Source organism: Anomalospiza imberbis, chromosome 3 (genome assembly GCF_031753505.1).
Source record: "Anomalospiza imberbis isolate Cuckoo-Finch-1a 21T00152 chromosome 3, ASM3175350v1, whole genome shotgun sequence".
Lineage (NCBI taxonomy): Eukaryota > Metazoa > Chordata > Aves > Passeriformes > Viduidae > Anomalospiza > Anomalospiza imberbis.
In genome coordinates this window covers 110,246,438-110,265,099 of record NC_089683.1, presented here as the reverse complement: position 1 = coordinate 110,265,099, position 18,662 = coordinate 110,246,438, and the positions used below count along the sequence as shown (strand labels likewise).

At 38.4% G+C, this 18,662-nt stretch overlaps 1 protein-coding gene across 3 annotated transcripts in view; it reads left to right on the top strand.

The window, feature by feature from the left end:
• The window catches only part of AFTPH (aftiphilin), a 43,092-nt gene extending 25,940 nt beyond the window's left edge, over window positions 1–17,152 (top strand). Inside the window, exons 7-10 of one of the 3 annotated variants that reach the window (XM_068186382.1) lie at window positions 4,454–4,514; window positions 6,179–6,262; window positions 10,049–10,172; window positions 15,933–17,152. In XM_068186382.1, coding sequence (XP_068042483.1) covers window positions 4,454–4,514; window positions 6,179–6,262; window positions 10,049–10,172; window positions 15,933–16,077 — 414 coding nt within the window. In that variant the 3' untranslated portion in view covers window positions 16,078–17,152. The remainder of the gene's footprint in view (window positions 1–4,453; window positions 4,515–6,178; window positions 6,263–10,048; window positions 10,173–15,932) is intronic. The other 2 variants (XM_068186383.1, XR_010997877.1) reach the window with 2 other exon arrangements.
• Window positions 17,153–18,662: the final 1,510 nt, after the last annotated feature.

Here is an 18,662-nt window from a genome sequence, read left to right as displayed (position 1 = left end):
TTAGTGGACTCTGAAACTTCTTACTCTAAAATTATTCTTATTCTGAAACTTCTTATTCTAAGTGCAAGTTATTTAGGTGCAGCAATTGAAGTATCTCTTTAGTGTACCTGCTTAATGTGTAATTATTTAGTTAAACTTCTAAATTCCTCCATTTTCAGAATGAAGATTTATCCATATTTTCAGAAACTTCAGAATATTGACATTCTCTTTGGCAGGAGAGGCTTTGGTTGAGAGATTCATGTTATTTGCTCAGGGAACAGTTCTCCTCTGAGGGCTGGCATTAATGGCACTTACATACACATCAGTATCTGTATCTGTATGACTTCCTGCTAAGGGAATAAGACTTTGAAAGACTGGTGAGGTGCAAGTAATAGAGGAAAGAACATTTGTAGAAACACAGGAATGCCTCCTAAATGTTTTTGTTGTAGGCAAACAGACAAAAGCATGCAGAGATTTAAAATGGAGAACTTTAGAACTAATAGAATGAGGCAAAAAGCAGCAAATGAGCTGCAATGTTTCTTCCTAGTTGTGATATAAACTCTGAATGTTTTGCCTTCATTCCCTCCAATGGGTCTCACTGAGTTAGGCTGTGGAAATAGAGTGGACAGATTTCCATCTGTGCCATCTAAGCTATAAGGACAAGGGTTTTGAAGTTGAGTTCTCAAGCAAGTCACTGACTGGATTGTCACATTAGTTTATTGTATGAGTTCTGTAGAGTCATTCTCTTTTATATTTGAAGGTAGAATCTAAATTCTTCTTTGATCTGTTGTTTATCTTGACAATTGAGGGGTTTATTTCTCTGTTCCTCTGTGCTCATAACTGTAAGGCAGTAAACAGAATATGAAATAATCCCCTGATTACTGTTGACTTGATCTAAGTATGGTTTCTCAAAGACTTCACAGGGCTGAAGTAAAAGGCTTTGTCAAGGCACATCAGGTGTAAGGAGTGGCTGATGAAACAGGCACCCTTTGATTGTGAGACCCTGGACAGGTGCCTTTCTCTTCTGTTCTGTACTGCTCTAGTGGGCTTCTAAATCGCAGCCAGGTCTTCAGGCAGTGCATGCAAAATATATTCCAGTGTTTGTCTGAAGGGTTGCTGTCTGGATTTAATGATGACTACTTTCTCTTGGTTCGATACTGTTTTCTGGTTAATGTTGTTTTAAAGTTTATTTATCTGCTTCTCTTTGAATTTTTTGAAGAAAGTTGTCCAGACATTTCTGCTCTTCTGCTATTGCTTCAAAGCATTCTCTTCTTTCCATTTGGGACTGTTTATTTTGTAGGGTTACTTGCCAAGTTTTACTTAGTAAGTTTTATATTGGAATAAAAATCTGCAGTGACCCAGACCTTTCTAGCAGAAAATTACCAGTGCTTCTTTTCTGCAGGTGCCCATTACAGCACATCTGCCTGCATGTAAGCCACTGAATTAGGGATCAGGTTATAATAGAAATATACATCTTACACTTGCTGGCTATTAGGGACTGAACCTTAATTAAACCCTGTGGGGTGACAGTCTCTAAAAACACTTTTAATTACATAAGAGACCATCAGGACTTCTAACAATGACAGATGCAAACTACCATATTATTGGCCACCAGCCAGAGGCTCCATCAGGAACTGCTCTCCAGTTATACGTGTGAGAAAGATCCAAGAGTGTGAGAGTGTGTGTAGCTTTGTTGACAGAGTAAGAAAGAAAAATTTGCAGGTAAGAGATGCTACAGAACTTGCTGTTCTCTCAGATGTGACAGCTGCGTAAAGGGGTTGTCTGAAAAAAAGCACTTTTCAGAACTGATATAATTTTGCCAATGAACACACACAATGAAATGTATGAATTACTTGCATGTAAAGCTTTTTCTGGAATGCATATGATGCTCATTTTTGGGATCCATCTGAATATTGACATTATATTTGTATTACAAGTACTTTTATTCTTTTTGCCCAGCTTTAAGACAGCAAAATGCTTCCTTTTTTTTTTTTTTTGTCATTTTGTTCAATTTTCCTTGGGTAATTATTGGCACAGACACAAACATTTACATTTTACTCTTTTGGTTTATGAGAGCTCTTACATAATACATTCTAAAATTACTGTGTGAAAACATCTCTCGCTTGTATCAAAGTGAAATATGATGCAGTAAAACAGGCAGGCATTTTAATTTCCTCTTTCTTACTTCCTTAACATTCAGAGTAGTACTCTGACAGCTGAGTATACATTTTCATTTCTGTACTGTGTCCTGTAATCTAAGATGGAGGCCTGGAGGAGTGAAAGCAGTGTGCTCCATTTCTCAGTATTCTCCTAGATTGGGCACTTTTCCTTAAAGCATGTTCTTAATATAATACTTGCAGTAACCCAACAACCTCACGGTTTCAGAAAGGCTGAACATTTTGTTCCCATTTGCTGGCTGTGTTCCCACTGGCTGAGGTTTCAGTGCCTGTGTTCAGGTGTCCCAATGTAGTTTTCTTAGGGCTGAGGTAACAAGAAACAGAAAACTTTGTTTAATTTTGCTTTTTCCTCTGCCTTCTCCTTTCACTTGGTTTGCTACTGTATAGAGTGGGACTTGCCAGCATGCTGTATAGGTGAGGGCTGCTTTACTTACCCTCTCTTTTGCAAAGTAGTTGAAGTTAGCAGAGTGGCCTCATCCCACAGAGCAGACTAATATACTTGGTATATTCTTAAGATTTGGAGTCAGACTCATTTTTTTCCCATTTTAGGAAGAATTCATGACATCCTTTGTCCTTTCCTTGTCAAATCTGAGAGTCAGGCCATCATTAAAGGCAAACACTTAGCAAGCCATTGCTGCCACTTTTTCCATGCAGCTCTGTCAAAGTCATCAGTCCTGACTCAGGCCTTTGACACAAAATCTACTGGGTGTTTTCCTCAGTAACAGTTGATAGGAAGCCACTTCATTTCAATTTGAGTTCGTTTTTCTCAGGGCAGAAAGCTACTAAATTGTCACACTCACTACCCTTTTCTTGTCCTGCAAACTCCTTTTAATGTTAATATATTTTACATGTGACAAAGTTGAAACAAGCTGCTGATGATAGTGATCATTACTTCATCAGGTGGAACTTCCACACTGCTGATATTATATCTACATGCAAATCATTTCAATGCCAGTAATACCATTCCCAAAGCAAAGTAAAAAGTGAAGAATCAGTTTATTAACCTCCATGGAGAGAATATTCTTCAAGCTGTGCTCAATACTGAAAGTATTAGATAGTAAATGTCTTGCTTAGAAAAATCTTTCATATAAGTAAATACAGAAATCTCCAGCTCCCTTTGTTTTGCTTCCTGCAAACATCTAGCACTGAGGAAATGCCTTTTACAGTGGGCTTTATTGTGCTACAAAGCTACCTCAGGTTGCTACAGTCTCAATTAGTGAATCTGCATTTTTCTTCAGTGTCAGATGGTTAGAAGTTTTAAAATTAAAAAATGAAGGCTGATTTTCTACAAAAGCAAAGAGAAGGTATGGCTCAGCCACTGAAAGCTTAACAAGTACTGATGCATTTTAAAAAATACTGCTGAGAGCATCCATTGCTTTTCTTCCATACTGGGATTGTTTCTTTAGAAGTCGAGGGTACGTCCTTTCCCAGTGCCTCACAACAGTTGACTTCACTGGGCAGAGAGCAGAGTGTAATGCATAGAAGTAGAAAGGTTCAGCTTCTTTCAGACATTTCTGCTACTGTCCCATCAGTTTGTGTCCTGAGAGTACAGGAAGACAGTGCTTGCAAGTCACACTGCACCTGAACAAACCTTTCCTTAGAGCACGGTCCCCGCTGCTTGCTTGTGTCCAAAAAGCTTAACAAGAGGAAATCAAAAGGCAAGGATGGGCTCCCAGGAGTCAGTGTTTCCATACTCCTCTTGTTCAAGCATTGCTGCCAATGGTTTGTATATAGATCAGGGTGAGTTAACTGTGAAAGGACAAGTCACAGAACTTCTGTTTTTAAAGGGGGTGGAGTGGAGAGGGTGTTGATAGTTTGTCCCTCAAGTGTGAGGAATTGTGTTTCTCAAGAGCAAAACGAACCAAAAGAATGATTGGTTGTTTGATGATAAATAATATATATGATCAAGACAAAGAATGGATGCAGAGACAGCTTTCACTGTTCTGAATTTGCCCTGTAATTGTGTATACATAACTTTTTATGCTAAGTGCCTCATCTTCCATGATGCCTTAAGGTTTGTTATTCAATTCATATTCTAGTTAATTTGCAAATCCTGTTTGAGTTAGAAGTTGCCTAATCTGTGCTGATCAGAATTTAATGGACTTCCTGTGGTAGAACAAATCTAATTTGAATCTCTAGTGCATATTATAAAAAGACACACCTCCCAAAAGTTGGGGCTGGATCATTTAGTTGTCTTTTTTAGTGTTTAGATGCTAAAGAATCTGTTGTTTGAACTGCTTTGCATTGTTGTAACCTGAACTGACTATAAAATCTGATTTCTGACTTTTCAACTCTAGGAATCTCTACCACCTGTCCAGTTTGACTGGAGTAGCAGTGGCCTTACTAACCCTTTAGATGGTACGTCTCTCCGTAGAGCCTCTAGCACCAGAGCTAGAGATAAGAAAGCTACAAAGTTCAGACAAACATCTATCTGCTGATTATTTTTTTAAATATATACACACACACACATATATATAAATATATATATAATACTTATTTCTTACTCCTAACTTTGGAAATTCAGGCTTTCTTTCTGATTAACAGTTCCCCTATGAGAAATATTACATAGTTGGAAAACTACAACGTTAAGTATTATTTTAGATTCCTGCCATATGCTAGTGACACAGTGGCAATATTAACACTTCATTAAACACTTCATTATGCATAACTGCAGATTATAATGAAACTCTGAACAAATGAGCATTTTAGGTCGATGAGTTTTACTTCCTAAAAGTATTTTTCACCAGTCAGCTATCTCTTTAGACATCCTCTGAATGACAAACTTCTGTAAAGTGGCTACTTCAAAGCACAATATTTTAACCACAAACTGTTTGCAAAGTATACACTTCCTGAGCTGAAAGTTTTCAGATTTAAAGATAATTTTATATTTCAAAAATGTGACTTCATTCATTATAACTTTTGCTTACACTAAAGAGCTAATTATAGCTAATGTATTAAAGAGGTAGCTATGAACTTAATTGTATCTGTAAATGTATATAGTTATCACCTAGAAGACCCTTCACCTATGTCTATTTTAATAGCAAAGTGAGTTGTGCCACAGCCTGCAGTGTCAGAAATATAAGTGCATGCAAAGGAAATAAAACAAGTTCTGGAAACTTGTTTGCTTGACAGACTAGAAACCTATCAAGAAACTCCTTTACAAGGAGCCTGCTGACAGCAACTGATTGATGACACACAAGTTCAGAGGCAGGCTCAGATCAAGTGCATCTCTTACTGCACTGGTGTTGCCACACTGTGTTGTTGCAGAACGTGTGGGGTGTAAGAGTTTGGATAGCAATATTATGGTGCTGAAGGAAAGCCTGGATGGACCCTTTTGCTGTTGTCTGGTGTCTTACTACTTCAGTCAATCATCATGCTTTCTTTTTAACAAACAACTTTAAAATGTATCTTGGTTTGATTTCTGTTTTAGTACTAAAGGGGAACAGTATAATTTGCCAGTGAGGAACTGGACATAAGAGTGGCATTTGTTACCCAGTGGTCACACTGCTTTAAGATAATGATAATTAATAGCTTAAAGCTGCTGAATAAAATGATGATTTTTTTTTTCTTTTTGTTCTTTGCTATTTGAGGATCTGCTAAGTTTTCCTGATGAAAGAATGGCTTTCAATTTCAGTGAGGGGAGAAAAAATCCCATTATATTTTAACTATCAATTGACCTATATATTGTTTCCCTTTAACTGGTCACATCTCTCTCTCTGGGTCGTGCTGGTTCTCTCTTTCATTTTTAGATTGAAATAAATATTTCTATTTTAAAGTTACTAGTGTTGATTTCCTTGCTGCATTGTACATGAGGAAATGTGCACTGAATTAAGTTGTTAACATTTTAGAAGGTACAAACTAATACTGTAAGCATTGTTTTCATGTCGATTTTTAAATTGCGTACTGAGTACTAATTATAACTTGCATGTTCAAGTGTGTGTCTTACCCCTTTTTACACATAAACCCCTCCCTTGGCTTACCTTCTATATGGCTGCCTACCAACACGGTCACTGAATTTCAAGCTAGTGGAGGTTCCACTCTTCTGAACCTTGATTTCTTTGGGCCCGTGGATGACAGTAGCTCTAGCAGCACCACCACAATCCCAGGTCAGCAGAGTGTTCAAACCACAACTGTAAGAATATAACGACTTACTAAAAGCATGAGCACATCACTTGACTTTCCTACAAACAAGGAGAAGTTTTACATTGCCTTTCTCTAAAATGTCTCTCTACTGCGTTTTTCCTTTAATCTGTGTTCTGTTTTCTGATGTTTTGTATCGAGTACGAAGTATTTAAAAGGTACTGTCAGCTCTGTATTTGTCACCTGCTGAAGGAATGAATGGCTTCCATGCTCTTGCAAATAAGATGTTAAAACACTTGTTTCAAATGAGATATTCCAGAAGTTAACTCTTCTGAGCACTTAAAAAAAATTGAAAAATGGTGTAGATGTGGCAATTCCTAAAAGAAGAGGCTTGCTCTCTTCTCTGAGTGTGTCCAAATTACAGGATTGGGATGATGTTTGGAAGCCATGTGTGAATATAAATTTATCAACCTTGATACATGACAGCCCAGGAAGTCATGAGCTACTACTAATAATACAGTGAAAAAGGTGTTTTAACAGCCTTTATAATAGAAAAGAAGGCTAGTTGCATGTTTGTGGGATATTAGAAGTTCATGAATGTTAATTTTGAAACCAAAGCACTATCTGCAATTTACTCCCTTAAGAAGGAGATTAAAACCCCACTCTCTCATTGAATAATGTGTGAAAGAAATTGAATTTATTTTTCACATGGTTTTTACATGTTCTGAGTATTTTGCATGAGCTTGTGAAAACCTACCCTTTGAATAAATCCTGCAGGAATTTCAGGGAACACTTTGGGGATTTGTTCCAGTGCATAGGTTAAATTGATAATGCAAGGACTCCTTCAATACAATGCCTGAAGCCATGATAATCAATTTCTTCACAGGAAAGATATTTTTCCTCTTAGTGATTTTAATTTTTAAAACCCATTCATAAGATGCTTGGGGTCCTCCCACATTTCAAATAAATTATTATAATTATTATGGTATTTTTTGTTTTTAGAAACACGCTTTTTTAGTTTTAAAATGTAATCACTGAAAGCAATTTTTGGCATGGCAATCTAAATGATTTTTTTATTCCACCCTTGAGAAATACCATTATCAGATGAAAGAGGGCAGATTTGTCATGGAAGTGACAGCTAGCAAAGTCAAGGTGCTTGAGTCCTACAGATTCTTTAGTTAAGTGTGTGCTAAGTCCACTGACACAAGTCACCAGTGCCCAGCACATGTATTATTGCTTGTGTAGTTGGGTATGTGCATTATTGCTTGTGCAGAAGGTGTGCACACTGAAAGGGGTTACTGAGGAATATTCTGTTAGTCTTTTATTGCATTTTATTTTTTATGTTGTTGTTTCATCAAGTTACAGGTATCACCTTCTATGGTATGCCCTATAGTGCTTTTTTTTTTTTTTTTCTTTATTTCTTTTGGTTTGGCTTTGGTTTTTATTTCTTACTGACTTGTTTCTGGGAAAGTCATTTGTTTCATGGCTTGCAGCTCGTGTGTTTGTGTGTGTGTTTAGGAGCTTTGTGTGGGGTTTGGTTGGCTAACTTTCCTTCAATATCTCATTAAGGTTTTGCAGTTTCCTTAAATACTCTCTCATCTGAATAAAATGGAGAATATGCAACTCTTAAAAAATACATAAAATAATTGAAAGACAAATTGCTAGATTTTTTTTTTACTTAAAGAAGATACTTTTATCAGTAGAAGTTTATTCTTTCTTTGGAGACTTAGTTTTACTTGCTATAGATTGACACTGAATTCTTCTCAGTCTGATTTCATCAGTACTCAAAATAACTTTTTAACAAAAATTTTCATTCCACATTATGAATAGGGAGTTACTAATTTCTAGTATTTTCCCACAGATTTAGTGTATTGTTTTATTTTTCCTGTTAATAGTGTAACATAAATGCAGCTAAGAGGTGCCTAAAGAGCAGTAAATTGAGCAGTGACATCCCAAGACAGGACTGTAAATGGGAATATCTAAATGATGTAACTTACAAGGTTGCATTTAATGTTGGTTGCAGAGTTGCATGTCAGAGGGCTCCTTCCTTCAATTAGCTTTCCAATTTGTACCTTAATGGGATTTCGCAGGCTTCTGCAAGTCAAAGTGTATTTCTTCAAGGCTTCCTCTCCCTGATTGAAAGTGGATATTTTATGGAATATTTGGGCTTTCTCCTATTTCTAAGTTCTGTAAACATCTGACATTTCTAGAAGTCTTGGTATACCGGTCTCAGGACAATATGTATTTTGATATTTTGCATGGAACTGGATCAAATCAACGGTGAAAATCCAGACCTAAAAAAAAAAAAAAAATACAAATCTTCCACATCCTGCAACTTAACCAGATGATTTTCTTTATTTCACATTTTGGTCAGCTTAGTTTCCCTCGCAATAAAAGAAGAATTAACTTGTCCCAAAAGGATAAATGGTCAAGACACTGCTTGTGGAGAGCTCATGCAAAGCTGCAGATACTGGTGGTAAAGGCAGGACAATAAGCACTGGCATTTATTTTTAGTAATCTTTTGGTGTTTCAGGAATACTTCTAAAAGCATCTTGATCCTGGGAAGTGAGCTGGATACAATCATCAGCAAACATTAATAAATGCTGGTTTTGTATCAGGGAGCTACACAGGACCACCAGGTCCCAGTATTTGCAGTGTTTGTTCTGCAGTAGGATGAAATGTTTTTGTGTTGTCCACACCAACAGGCACAAGTGTGACACCTGTTTAGCACAGAGGTGTCTGTGGATAAACACAGTGCTTTATGAACAAAAATTCTGTGCTGTCTTTGAAAAACGCCTTGTGAATGGCACATTGCGCACTTTGTGAAACCTGTGAAGCATAAAATATCTGAAACTGCAACTAGGGAAGTATCAGCAAATTCAAATGCAACAAAACTTGTTACAGTCTTTCCTTTTGATTTATTTTGGTAATTCTAATTCCTAGAAATGTTTTTTAAGAAATAGTATGTAATATTTAAAAATCCTAGAGCTACTTCCTACAGAGATGTGACACTTGATGCTAAACAGATAGACTTTAATTCATACATGTATATTTTTTGCATACAGGTCTCCACTGTTTGCAGTGTTTTCAGAATGACCTCTGCTGCCAAAATTTGAAATCCATTTGCAACAAAAGTCACGTCAAAATTCAGCATACCTGAAGCTAGGAATTCAAGGCTGAAACATTTAGATTCTTAATGTGTTAGAAATACTTGAAAGTTGAAAAGGGAACGCAGACTAAAAGTTTTGGTGGTCCTGTGCATATTAGTATGTAACTTTTTTTTAATGCCATTCCACTTCTGTGTTTCATAAAAGCTTCTTTTCCTGGCTTCAAATTTCAACACAACCCCTAGTGAAAAGCCAGCTACTAAATGCACTCTATTGCATGCCAGTGTTGTTTGTAATCTCTAGGTGAAGAATTGGTCCCTGTTAACATGCAGTGTTCTTTTAATACAGGCAGTTGAGTTGAAACAATTGAAACAATCCATTTGGACACAGCTGACATTTTTATAGAGGTTTCACTCTGAAAAGTCAATCAGACTGGTTTTGTTTACTCACAGGCTGAGACCTTGTATGCCAGACTTGATCCAAGGCGTGTGTTTTGTACTACAGCTAAAAAAGCTGCTGAAAAGGGATGGGGAGAGAGGATGATGCTTCAGAAACGCAAACATGTTCTGTCGTGTTCTTTTCATGAACCTTGAAATTATAAATGATTCAGATGTTTACAGAAAACAGTCTCTAGCAAGTTGGTCTGTGACTAATTATGACTCTACTTGCCTCCAACCATCACTGATTATTATTTTATACTATAAGGTGTGGATCCTGAGTTGTATGAATTGACAACCTCAAAACTGGAAACTTCCAACACAAGCAGCAGAGTGACTGATGCTTTTGCAAGGCTCATGTCCACAGTGGAGAAGGCAAGCACGTCCACAAGGTAAATGCTCTTCACTGCACATTATTCTTCTGTTTCTAAGGGTGGTGTGAAATGTGAGGTGTGAATGTGTGTGCAGTTTAAGGGTGGAAGTTCCTGAATGATCAAAATGATCAAAAATTTTAAATCTGAAGTTCATTGTACTGTAGTTCTTATTTCAAATTATCTCAAAAGTCTAAAATGAGCTAGATAAGAGTTTATGAGCTGAAGGAAAAAGATCACCAGGACTTATGTTGAAAAGGTAGAGCCAAAGACTGAACTGGAGGAAGCAACTTTCTGAACACCAGAGCTGATTCCTGAGAGTGGCAGGGTAAACTGAATCAGCTCAGTGACCTAGGGAGAGAGAAGACTCTCCTTGGACTCTCTGTAATTTATAAATACAGAATGTTCCACAAGTAAAAGGATAACAGACTAATAATAATAATTATGACTATATTTGTCCCTTCACAAATAAAATACAAATAAAATTAAAATTAAAATAAAAAAAAAATAAAAACACCTGTCAAAACTTCAATGAGCAAACATCAGCTTAATTTTGCTGTTGCAGGTTAAAGGATTGAGTGTGTGGTTGGTTAAGGATGTTATTTCTGCCTCAGTGGAGCCCACATGAAGTAGTTTTGTGCTTTTTTTATAGGTAGTATGTATAGAAAGGTTTTAGATATCAATGGCTTTCTTGAAGTCTGGCTTTGATTGGGTCCAGAATCATCTATCCATTTATAAGCTTGTATTCTTTGGGTTTATTTTTTTATGTACATCTTAGCAGCAGGATTCTAAACTGTCTTAACATAGAATTAATATCTGTGCCCTTTAAAAGAAATGCTGAGGAATCTTTACCAAGTAAAACATAGGTTTTTTGGAAGTGTGTGCCTCAATGTGCAACAAGTAGGTGATACCATATCTTCACTCCCAAGTGAGCTTTAGGGTTTATTCAGCACTCTTAAGCTAGATGTGTTTTCATGCAACAGCCCTTAGGAGGAGGCACAGTAATGGTGGGATGGAGCTGGCTTGCTTAAAATGACTCATTTGTAATTTTCAAGAGTTCTTTTCAAACATGCTCTTTTACTGAGAAAACTATCTTCCCCGTTTTCCTGCGGTGATCATTTTGAAAGTGAACATGAAATCAAGGAGCCGTGAAATTTCAAGGGAGAACCAGTAGAGGGAACTCCCCACTTCGATGCTGATTTTTGGGTCTTTTGGATTGCCTCTTTTTCTATCCATGGAGTGCACATACTCTCCCTGGAGAGACTGTAGTGGAAGTTTGGCTTTCAGGAATTAGAAAACATAGTTGCAGTTGAAATACTTTTCTATTACGTTCTAAGCTTAATTTAAAAGTAACCACAGCAGGACATGCAAACTCTAAATATATCTTCATTGTAGCTGCACTCTTAGATTTGTACCTTGCTTTAAGATGCCTTTGCTTTTTGTTTACGAAGGAACTTTGCTTAAATGAGTGTTGAGCCCTCATTTTTCTGTACTGGTTTTTTGATATGTGGGGTTTGGTTTTTTTCCCAGTACTTCCACAATGCACTTGAAAGCTCTTACTTGTGCTCTTAAAGCTCTTTATCCAGATGTCAGAGCTCTTCCCCTGTTCTGGAGAGCATTGCATACCAGCAGGAATTGGTTCTAGATCTGTGATGGGCTGGGATCTCAGACTTGGAGAATAAGTTCAGACACGCACAAGGATTATCTGTTTTCACGGTTTTATACATTTTGTATGTTCTTATCAACTCTGAATTAAAAAAAAAAATCAAGTGCTTTTTCTTCTTGATTTCATGCTCCCCAGAAGAAAAGCAATTTGTTTTTTCAGGCTAGAAGCCTTCTGAGAAATAAGAAGGTATAGCCTCAGCAGTATGCCAACTAGTGTGGCACAGTGTTAGCTTTTTGTAATAAATTTGTTTTTCTTTTCAGTTTTTTTAATTCTTTTGTAATGAACTGGAGACTTTAAAATAGGAGTGGCTGGGTACAGCCAGGTCAATGAGAATGAGGTTCATGCACCAGCCTGGAAATGTTAACTATCCATAATAACTGACTGAGGAAGACAAAACCAGTGGATTAGGATCACTTAGATGGCAACTTCAATTTTGCTGAGGCTATCCCATGTCTGTAACTTGGCTGAACTCAGAATCTTTAGGGTAAAGTTTAGAGTGAAAATACCACTGTTCAGCTGTGATGCCATGTGAAGAGTCATCTTTGTCTAAAGATGCCCTGTGTAAAGCTACTTTGTCTAAAGTAGCCCTGTCTTTAGTTGCAAAGCCATCTCTTGAACCAGAAAGTCAGTTTCTCAGCAGGAAGGTATTGGGAGAGGAGGGAAACTTCCCTCTCAGCTTGAGCCTGAAACCTTGACAGCAGCAGTTAGTGTTGAAGGTCAGGGATCCAGTGCAGCATTCCACAGAGTCTCCAGCCTTGCCTAGTTCCATAGAATTGGCAGAGATCAAAAGTTTATCTGCTGTCTTTTTGAAGGAAAGCAGAGCACTTATACCTTTCCAAGAAATGGCCAAAACCCTCATTTAAACTGGAAATACTCCTTAGGGATGGTGTTGGATGGAACAGGCTAACTCTTAATTACAGAGTATTTTTAAAGTGCATTTCTCTAATCAGCTCATTGTTGCTGATAAAACCCGGCCTTGCTGGTGCTATCTTAAAAACCTTTTGCAAACATGAGAGGTGACTGAAGCCCTGAAAGACTTAAATGCTGCAGGAAGGGGTTGGAATGCAAAACAGAGCAGTGACATGCAAGTGATGGATAGACAAGGCATTCCCTCTTTCTTGCCAGATTTTCTTCCAACAGCTTTCCTGCCTCTAAGTCTGGTTCATTTCTTGTGGCTTAGTGTTAACATGCCTTTGAAAAGGAAATTTAGTGCCTACAGATAGAGGGGCTGGTACAAATGCTTGGTTAGGGGTAGCCCTCCTGTCCTTCTTGGGAGGGAATGTAACCTAGTGTAAGAGAAGAGATGGATGGGGACAAAGTGTGCTGTAGAGGATTGAATGAGGCAGAGACCTTGTTTTGATCTAGGGATGGGTCCTTTCATGGTTTTGTAATCAAAAGTTCTGATTCCAAAGCAGACAGAAACAGGACAGCTGCCACTGACAGTCCACTCACTCAGGTGTCTGTTCTTTAAGCCATGGCACCTAGAAATGAGGGGTGCATGAGCAGGAGAAGGTCTGCAAGACTCCTCTCCACTGATCAGGGCTGGGCAAAAGAAGCTCTTGGCAACGGGAACATCTTCAGCAAAAGTGGTGCCTGAAGTTAATGCATAGTTACTTCTCTTGCCTCTGTTAAAGGACTTCACAGTTAGTAGTCAGTTTGCTAAGTTTTAAAGGTAAAACCTGTCTGCAGTAATGATGCTATTTTATGTTTTAAAATTAGAGAGTTAATGAGTAGCTCTTAAGGGTTGCCCTGGTGATATTTGCTACCAGAAGTGTTAATTGTTACCCAGAAAGGGTACTTGCAGTGTCCAGTTTTATTGTATTGCAGAGGAATCTGCCTATCTCCATTGAAGAATGGAGAAGTTTGGCCACCTCACCCCTTTCTGCACTGAGATGATTTCAAAAAAGGGTTTGAGTCTCATTACCAAGTGATTCTATCTATAGCTCTGTCTTGGTCACAGTTAAGCAGTGGTTGCTGTATTAGTGTGTTAGCTTTTCGTACTTTAGAGATACCTTTTACTTTGCAGTGGAGTAGATAAATTATTGCAAAGGGGGATATTCCAGCCAGAAGGGGAGCAGTTGGTAACTGGGTGAGGTTGGCACCTCACTGGCGTGCCTGTTCTGCAGAGAGAGCAGCTGGCACAGCAGGAGTGATGGCACTGTCCTGTGACAAAGGTGCTGCATGTGACCATGGAGTGAAAGGCAGCACTGCCTCTGGGAGCCAGCAGTGCCATTTCTTAGCACGCTGTACTTGAGCAGAGGAGGAAGAGGAATATAAATAGCAAGGAGTGTGTGAGCTCCATCTAGCCTGATGAACAATTACAGGAACATCTCCAAGGCAGCCCTCTTCCCTTGGCTTCTTCTGCCAAACACTTCTTTGTTAGCTCTAAGTCCTTGGCCATCAGGAGCTGGTACCTTTAAGAGGCTTGTGGTAAATGATTATTAATAGTGGCACCAGATACTGATAGCACAGTGGTGGGTGAGAACCACATTTCAGCAGCTCAGAGATAGTCCTTTGAGTGCAAACAGAGCTGACTGTGAAGTTGTTAGAGGAAGCACATATTGGCTCTCTGCTTCTTCCTTCAGTAAAACCAGCACACAGCTTTGTTTATCCTCCAGAATTTGGTAATCTGCCTAGTCAGTAGCTCGTGAAATTCCACTGCAGCAGAGAAAAAAAATATTGCTCTTCTGTGAAGGTAAGTCAGATTTAGTATTTAGGCTGCCTCATCTAGAGAACTTTCACTGAGTGGGGATTTCAAGTAGCAAACAAAAGTGAGAGTTCAGTGTCAGCACAATGATCAGTGGTGATGGTCACCACAATCACCAGATGTCAAGGATGCATTTGAGTCCAGCTCTTTTTTTCTTCTAGCTAAGGAATTCTGAGGCTTCTGTTGAAGCAAACATGTAGCCCCTTGCTTTCCACTGGTCTCTGCTCAGCTGAGGAAACAATCCTCATGGAGGCTGACAAAAAGTACCTGCTGCTTCATGATTGGAGTGGACATCGCCCTCTCATGGGCTTGGTTTAAAGTTTATAAATAAGACCAGGTACAGAAAGGAGATTTCTGAAGTGTTCTAGGGAAAGCAGTTTCTTTGGTTCAAGCATTTTATCTCAACTTTTTTTTTTCTCCCCCAAAGGTGAGGGGGCTTATTCAGTTGCAGTTTCTTACATCATTACAGGATTTAGCAGGTGCCTTTTTGAAACTGGAATAATGTTTGATGGAAACCTGAGTATTTCTAGTAGTAGGCTATGTTCTTCAAAGATAAGCCAGATATGAGTAAAGTGTGGATGTTTGGGCAAAGGAGGGGGGGTCTGTAGCAGTCTGAGCCAGGCTTCATTTTACCTGGGAAGTGTGAATTTTTTGTGTAATAGTGAGAACCAAGCGACACGGGATTCAGACTTCTTTATTCATTTGTGCTCAGTAATTCTTGTGAATAATGCAAAAGGCAAAGTAAACCCTAGTGATTCCCAACCTGCTGTGTGCATCATGGCTACTCATACTCCTTCACTTTAAAGCAAGTAGATACACTTATTTGTGAGGCACCTTCTGCTGCTGCTGAATCCTGAGGGGAAAGAAGGTTTTGGGATCACAATGTAGAGCAGCATGATGGGCAGTCTGAGAACAGTTGTGTTGAAAACACAGCATAAGTGCTTTTTTATTTTAAAATGGTTGAGAAGTAACTTAGGTGTTTCTTAATGTCCTTTTAAGATCTTTTCCATTTTATTTTTGAAGAATTGTATCAGATTTAGGTAGTTTAGAACTGATGCTCCAACTGTTTTATCTCTAGAATATGGGCATGGTTGTCTCTTCAAGTGAGTGTCTTGACTCTTGAAGCTGCTAAAAAAAAGAAGAAAAATCTGTAAAAATTATCATTTGAATAGGACTTTTCCCCCTTATTGCAACAATATACACAGGAACATTTTGCTGACTCTCTCTGTTAACACATTATTGGTAGGCAGGTAGGTATTATAACATTAGACTACCTTCAAGTAGCTTACAGAAGTGCCTGTCAGTGGGAGACAAGCTGACAGAACATTGCTTCAATCAGTGATTGTTTCAGTGATCCCAGGGCTATCAGGTACTGGATTAATGCACTTTGTTCTCTTCTTCCCAACAGGAAGCCTAAAAAGGAAGAACATCTTAGTGAAGAGGCTGCCAAGGTGATTTCTAGCCTTCCTGACTTAACTTTCATGCATGCCAAGGTGTTGATGTTCCCAGCCACATTAACACCTTCAACAAGCTGCCAAGAAAAGGTAGACTAAAGTGATGTGAATTGGACGTTTTCTATTGATTTTTTTTTCTTCCCTCTGTGGGTCGTAAAAAGCAATCTTGCTTTAATTAAAAAAATATCAAGTTCAGATGATTTGTTGGTAAGCAGCACTAGAAAGGTATACATAGTAATGTATATTTATTTACATACTGGAGTCCTAAATTTATATTAGAGAAAAATGTAAATAATTGGGGGTAAATCTTTTTGAAGATCTATTCTTTTTGTTGTGCTGGGCTGTATACATTTATGTCTTTGTGAAATACACTGGTGGTGTCCTTCTTAAAAAACTTTTAAAAGTTAAAAAAAAATCCTATAAACACATAATGACAACTTCAATCTTCACAATCTGTGAAGTTTCCCCTTAAGACTTTCAGATTGCATTGAGCAACTTTTTCTTTCCTGCATATATTAAAATACTTCTTGCTGGAAAAAAAAAATCAAAAGGTAATGTTGTCCCTTTTGTGGGTTTTTCAGTTATTGTTTCTTTAAAACCCAATAATTTCTTTTGTGTTTTAACAAGCTTAAGATGTGTTTTTCATTTTCTTTTCCCCCATCCCCTCCCCCTGTTTGATTGGTTGGCTGATCAGTTTTTATGTTCTTGAACTTCAGTAGTATGGCTCTGTCACTGTATAGCCTTTTGAAAGGTATGCTGTCAGTAATTTCTTGTTCCAGTTATGGATTACTGTCTAAACACTTGATTTTTTTTTTTTTTTTGGTCATTAGAAGGTTGTCTGCTCTTAATCAGTTTGATTTGGAAAAGAAGGACCAAAACAATATGAATGTCTTACAATGAAATTTACCTGTTAACAATTTTTATGTTCTGTTGTACCACTATTCCTGTTTGATTTTGCACAGTGTAAAATGACATAATCATAGATTGCTATGGTTTTAGGCTGTATATACAGTAAAAAACTATGGGTTGTAAATGTCTGGGGAAATTCCTATGGAAAAAAGAGAGCTATGTCGAAGAACCTCTAAAAAGGTCAATATGCATGCCCAAGGTCTTTTGAGATTTAAGTGTGTAAATTTCCTTTTAGCTTACACAAAATAAAATAATTTAAAAGATACATATGTATACAGGCTGTTATCTTTTCTTACAGAATGTGTGCATTGCTCACTTCTCTGTTAGTGGTAAAATGGATGCGCTGTAGGACTTCATTTGTGTTGCTCAGTCCCACAAACCACACCTGGCAGGGTCCTGGGGATTTTCCTTCAATTCTCCTGTCTCGTTATCATGTTGGGAGTCAGTCTTTCCCTTCTGTCTCCAATGTCCCTTCTGGCTTCGTAGGGCAATGTGGCTCGTGATATTTAGGGTTTGAGACTTCTTCAAAGCAATTGGCAATACTCAGCTGTAAGAAACACCAGCTACAGTGAGGCAAGAAAGGACAACTGGGTTTGCTGATTTCTTAGCTACAGAAAACCAGAAACACAGCAGTCAGTGATTTCTCCTCTCATGTTAGCTTGCACTGCTGTTTCTTGATGGTGCATGGACATAGACTCTTCCATGTCTTTATTATGTGCACAGCTCTTTAAGTGCTCAGTAGTCACCACCAGTTTATCACCTGACATCTTGTTCTGAGAAATCTCTAGTGTGTTTTTTATCTGCTGTTTGAATTCTTTATTGTCTGACAGCACTTGGGTCAGAAAAACCTGGGTTTTGATGTCATCGGCTGGGTAAGCTGAAAGGTTCTCCTTGCAAAAGGAAGTTTTTTACTCTCCTTGAGGGACCAGTGCTGGTGTTCCATCTTTGTGAGTGCAGGAGTTTCAGTGAGTGTTGGCTGCTCAGAATTGAAAGAGCAGCTCCTATGGCTATGGTGAAGTTAATCTGTAAAGGCTAAATTGCCTCCTTTGCCCTCTAATTAGTACAATGATGTGGTATCAAACTGCACCCTGTTGTAGCAGAAAAGGTTTAAGCAAAAGCCATCTGCTTTACCACGTAGCCCCAAACCCACTTCTGTTTGCTGTTTCTGCAGATTTTCATTACAGCACTGACTTCATGCCCGTTACATGTCAGAATTAGCTTTGCTAATCTCCCAGGTTTAGCAGAGTGTTCTTTAGTGCACGCTTATTGTACCCTTCAGTTCTGGTGCTGGCTGCTGTAGGTTAAAATTGGTGCCTTTGTTTCCGTGACTGTGGCCTGTCCCTTGGAGCTGGAGCAGTGGGATAGCTGCAGCACAGAGCTATAGCTATTGTTTCAAGGAGAATATGTTTAGGAGCTGACTCATGATCCTTGTCTGGCAGCGAGTGGACTGAAGTATTAAGGAGAGGTGGGGGTGGAAGTGCCAGCTGCAAGTTGATCTTTAGTCTCCTCACAATTGCCTCCAGAGGCAGCTGCCCATTTGTCTTCCAGTCTCTGAGTGCAGTTCTGGTGGCCTGCCGTGGATGGGGGAGGGGAAAAAGGAGATTTCTGTTGTGACTGATGTGCCAATTTGAAATTTTGTGAAACCTGGTACTGTCCTGAATGTGTTCATGGGGTTTTTATGTTCTTTCTGCATCCCACAGACCTTCACACTGCTGAAAGATGTAAAGCTTATATCCAAACTCAGCCTTTTGGGGTAGATGCTGCCTGCCTTAAAA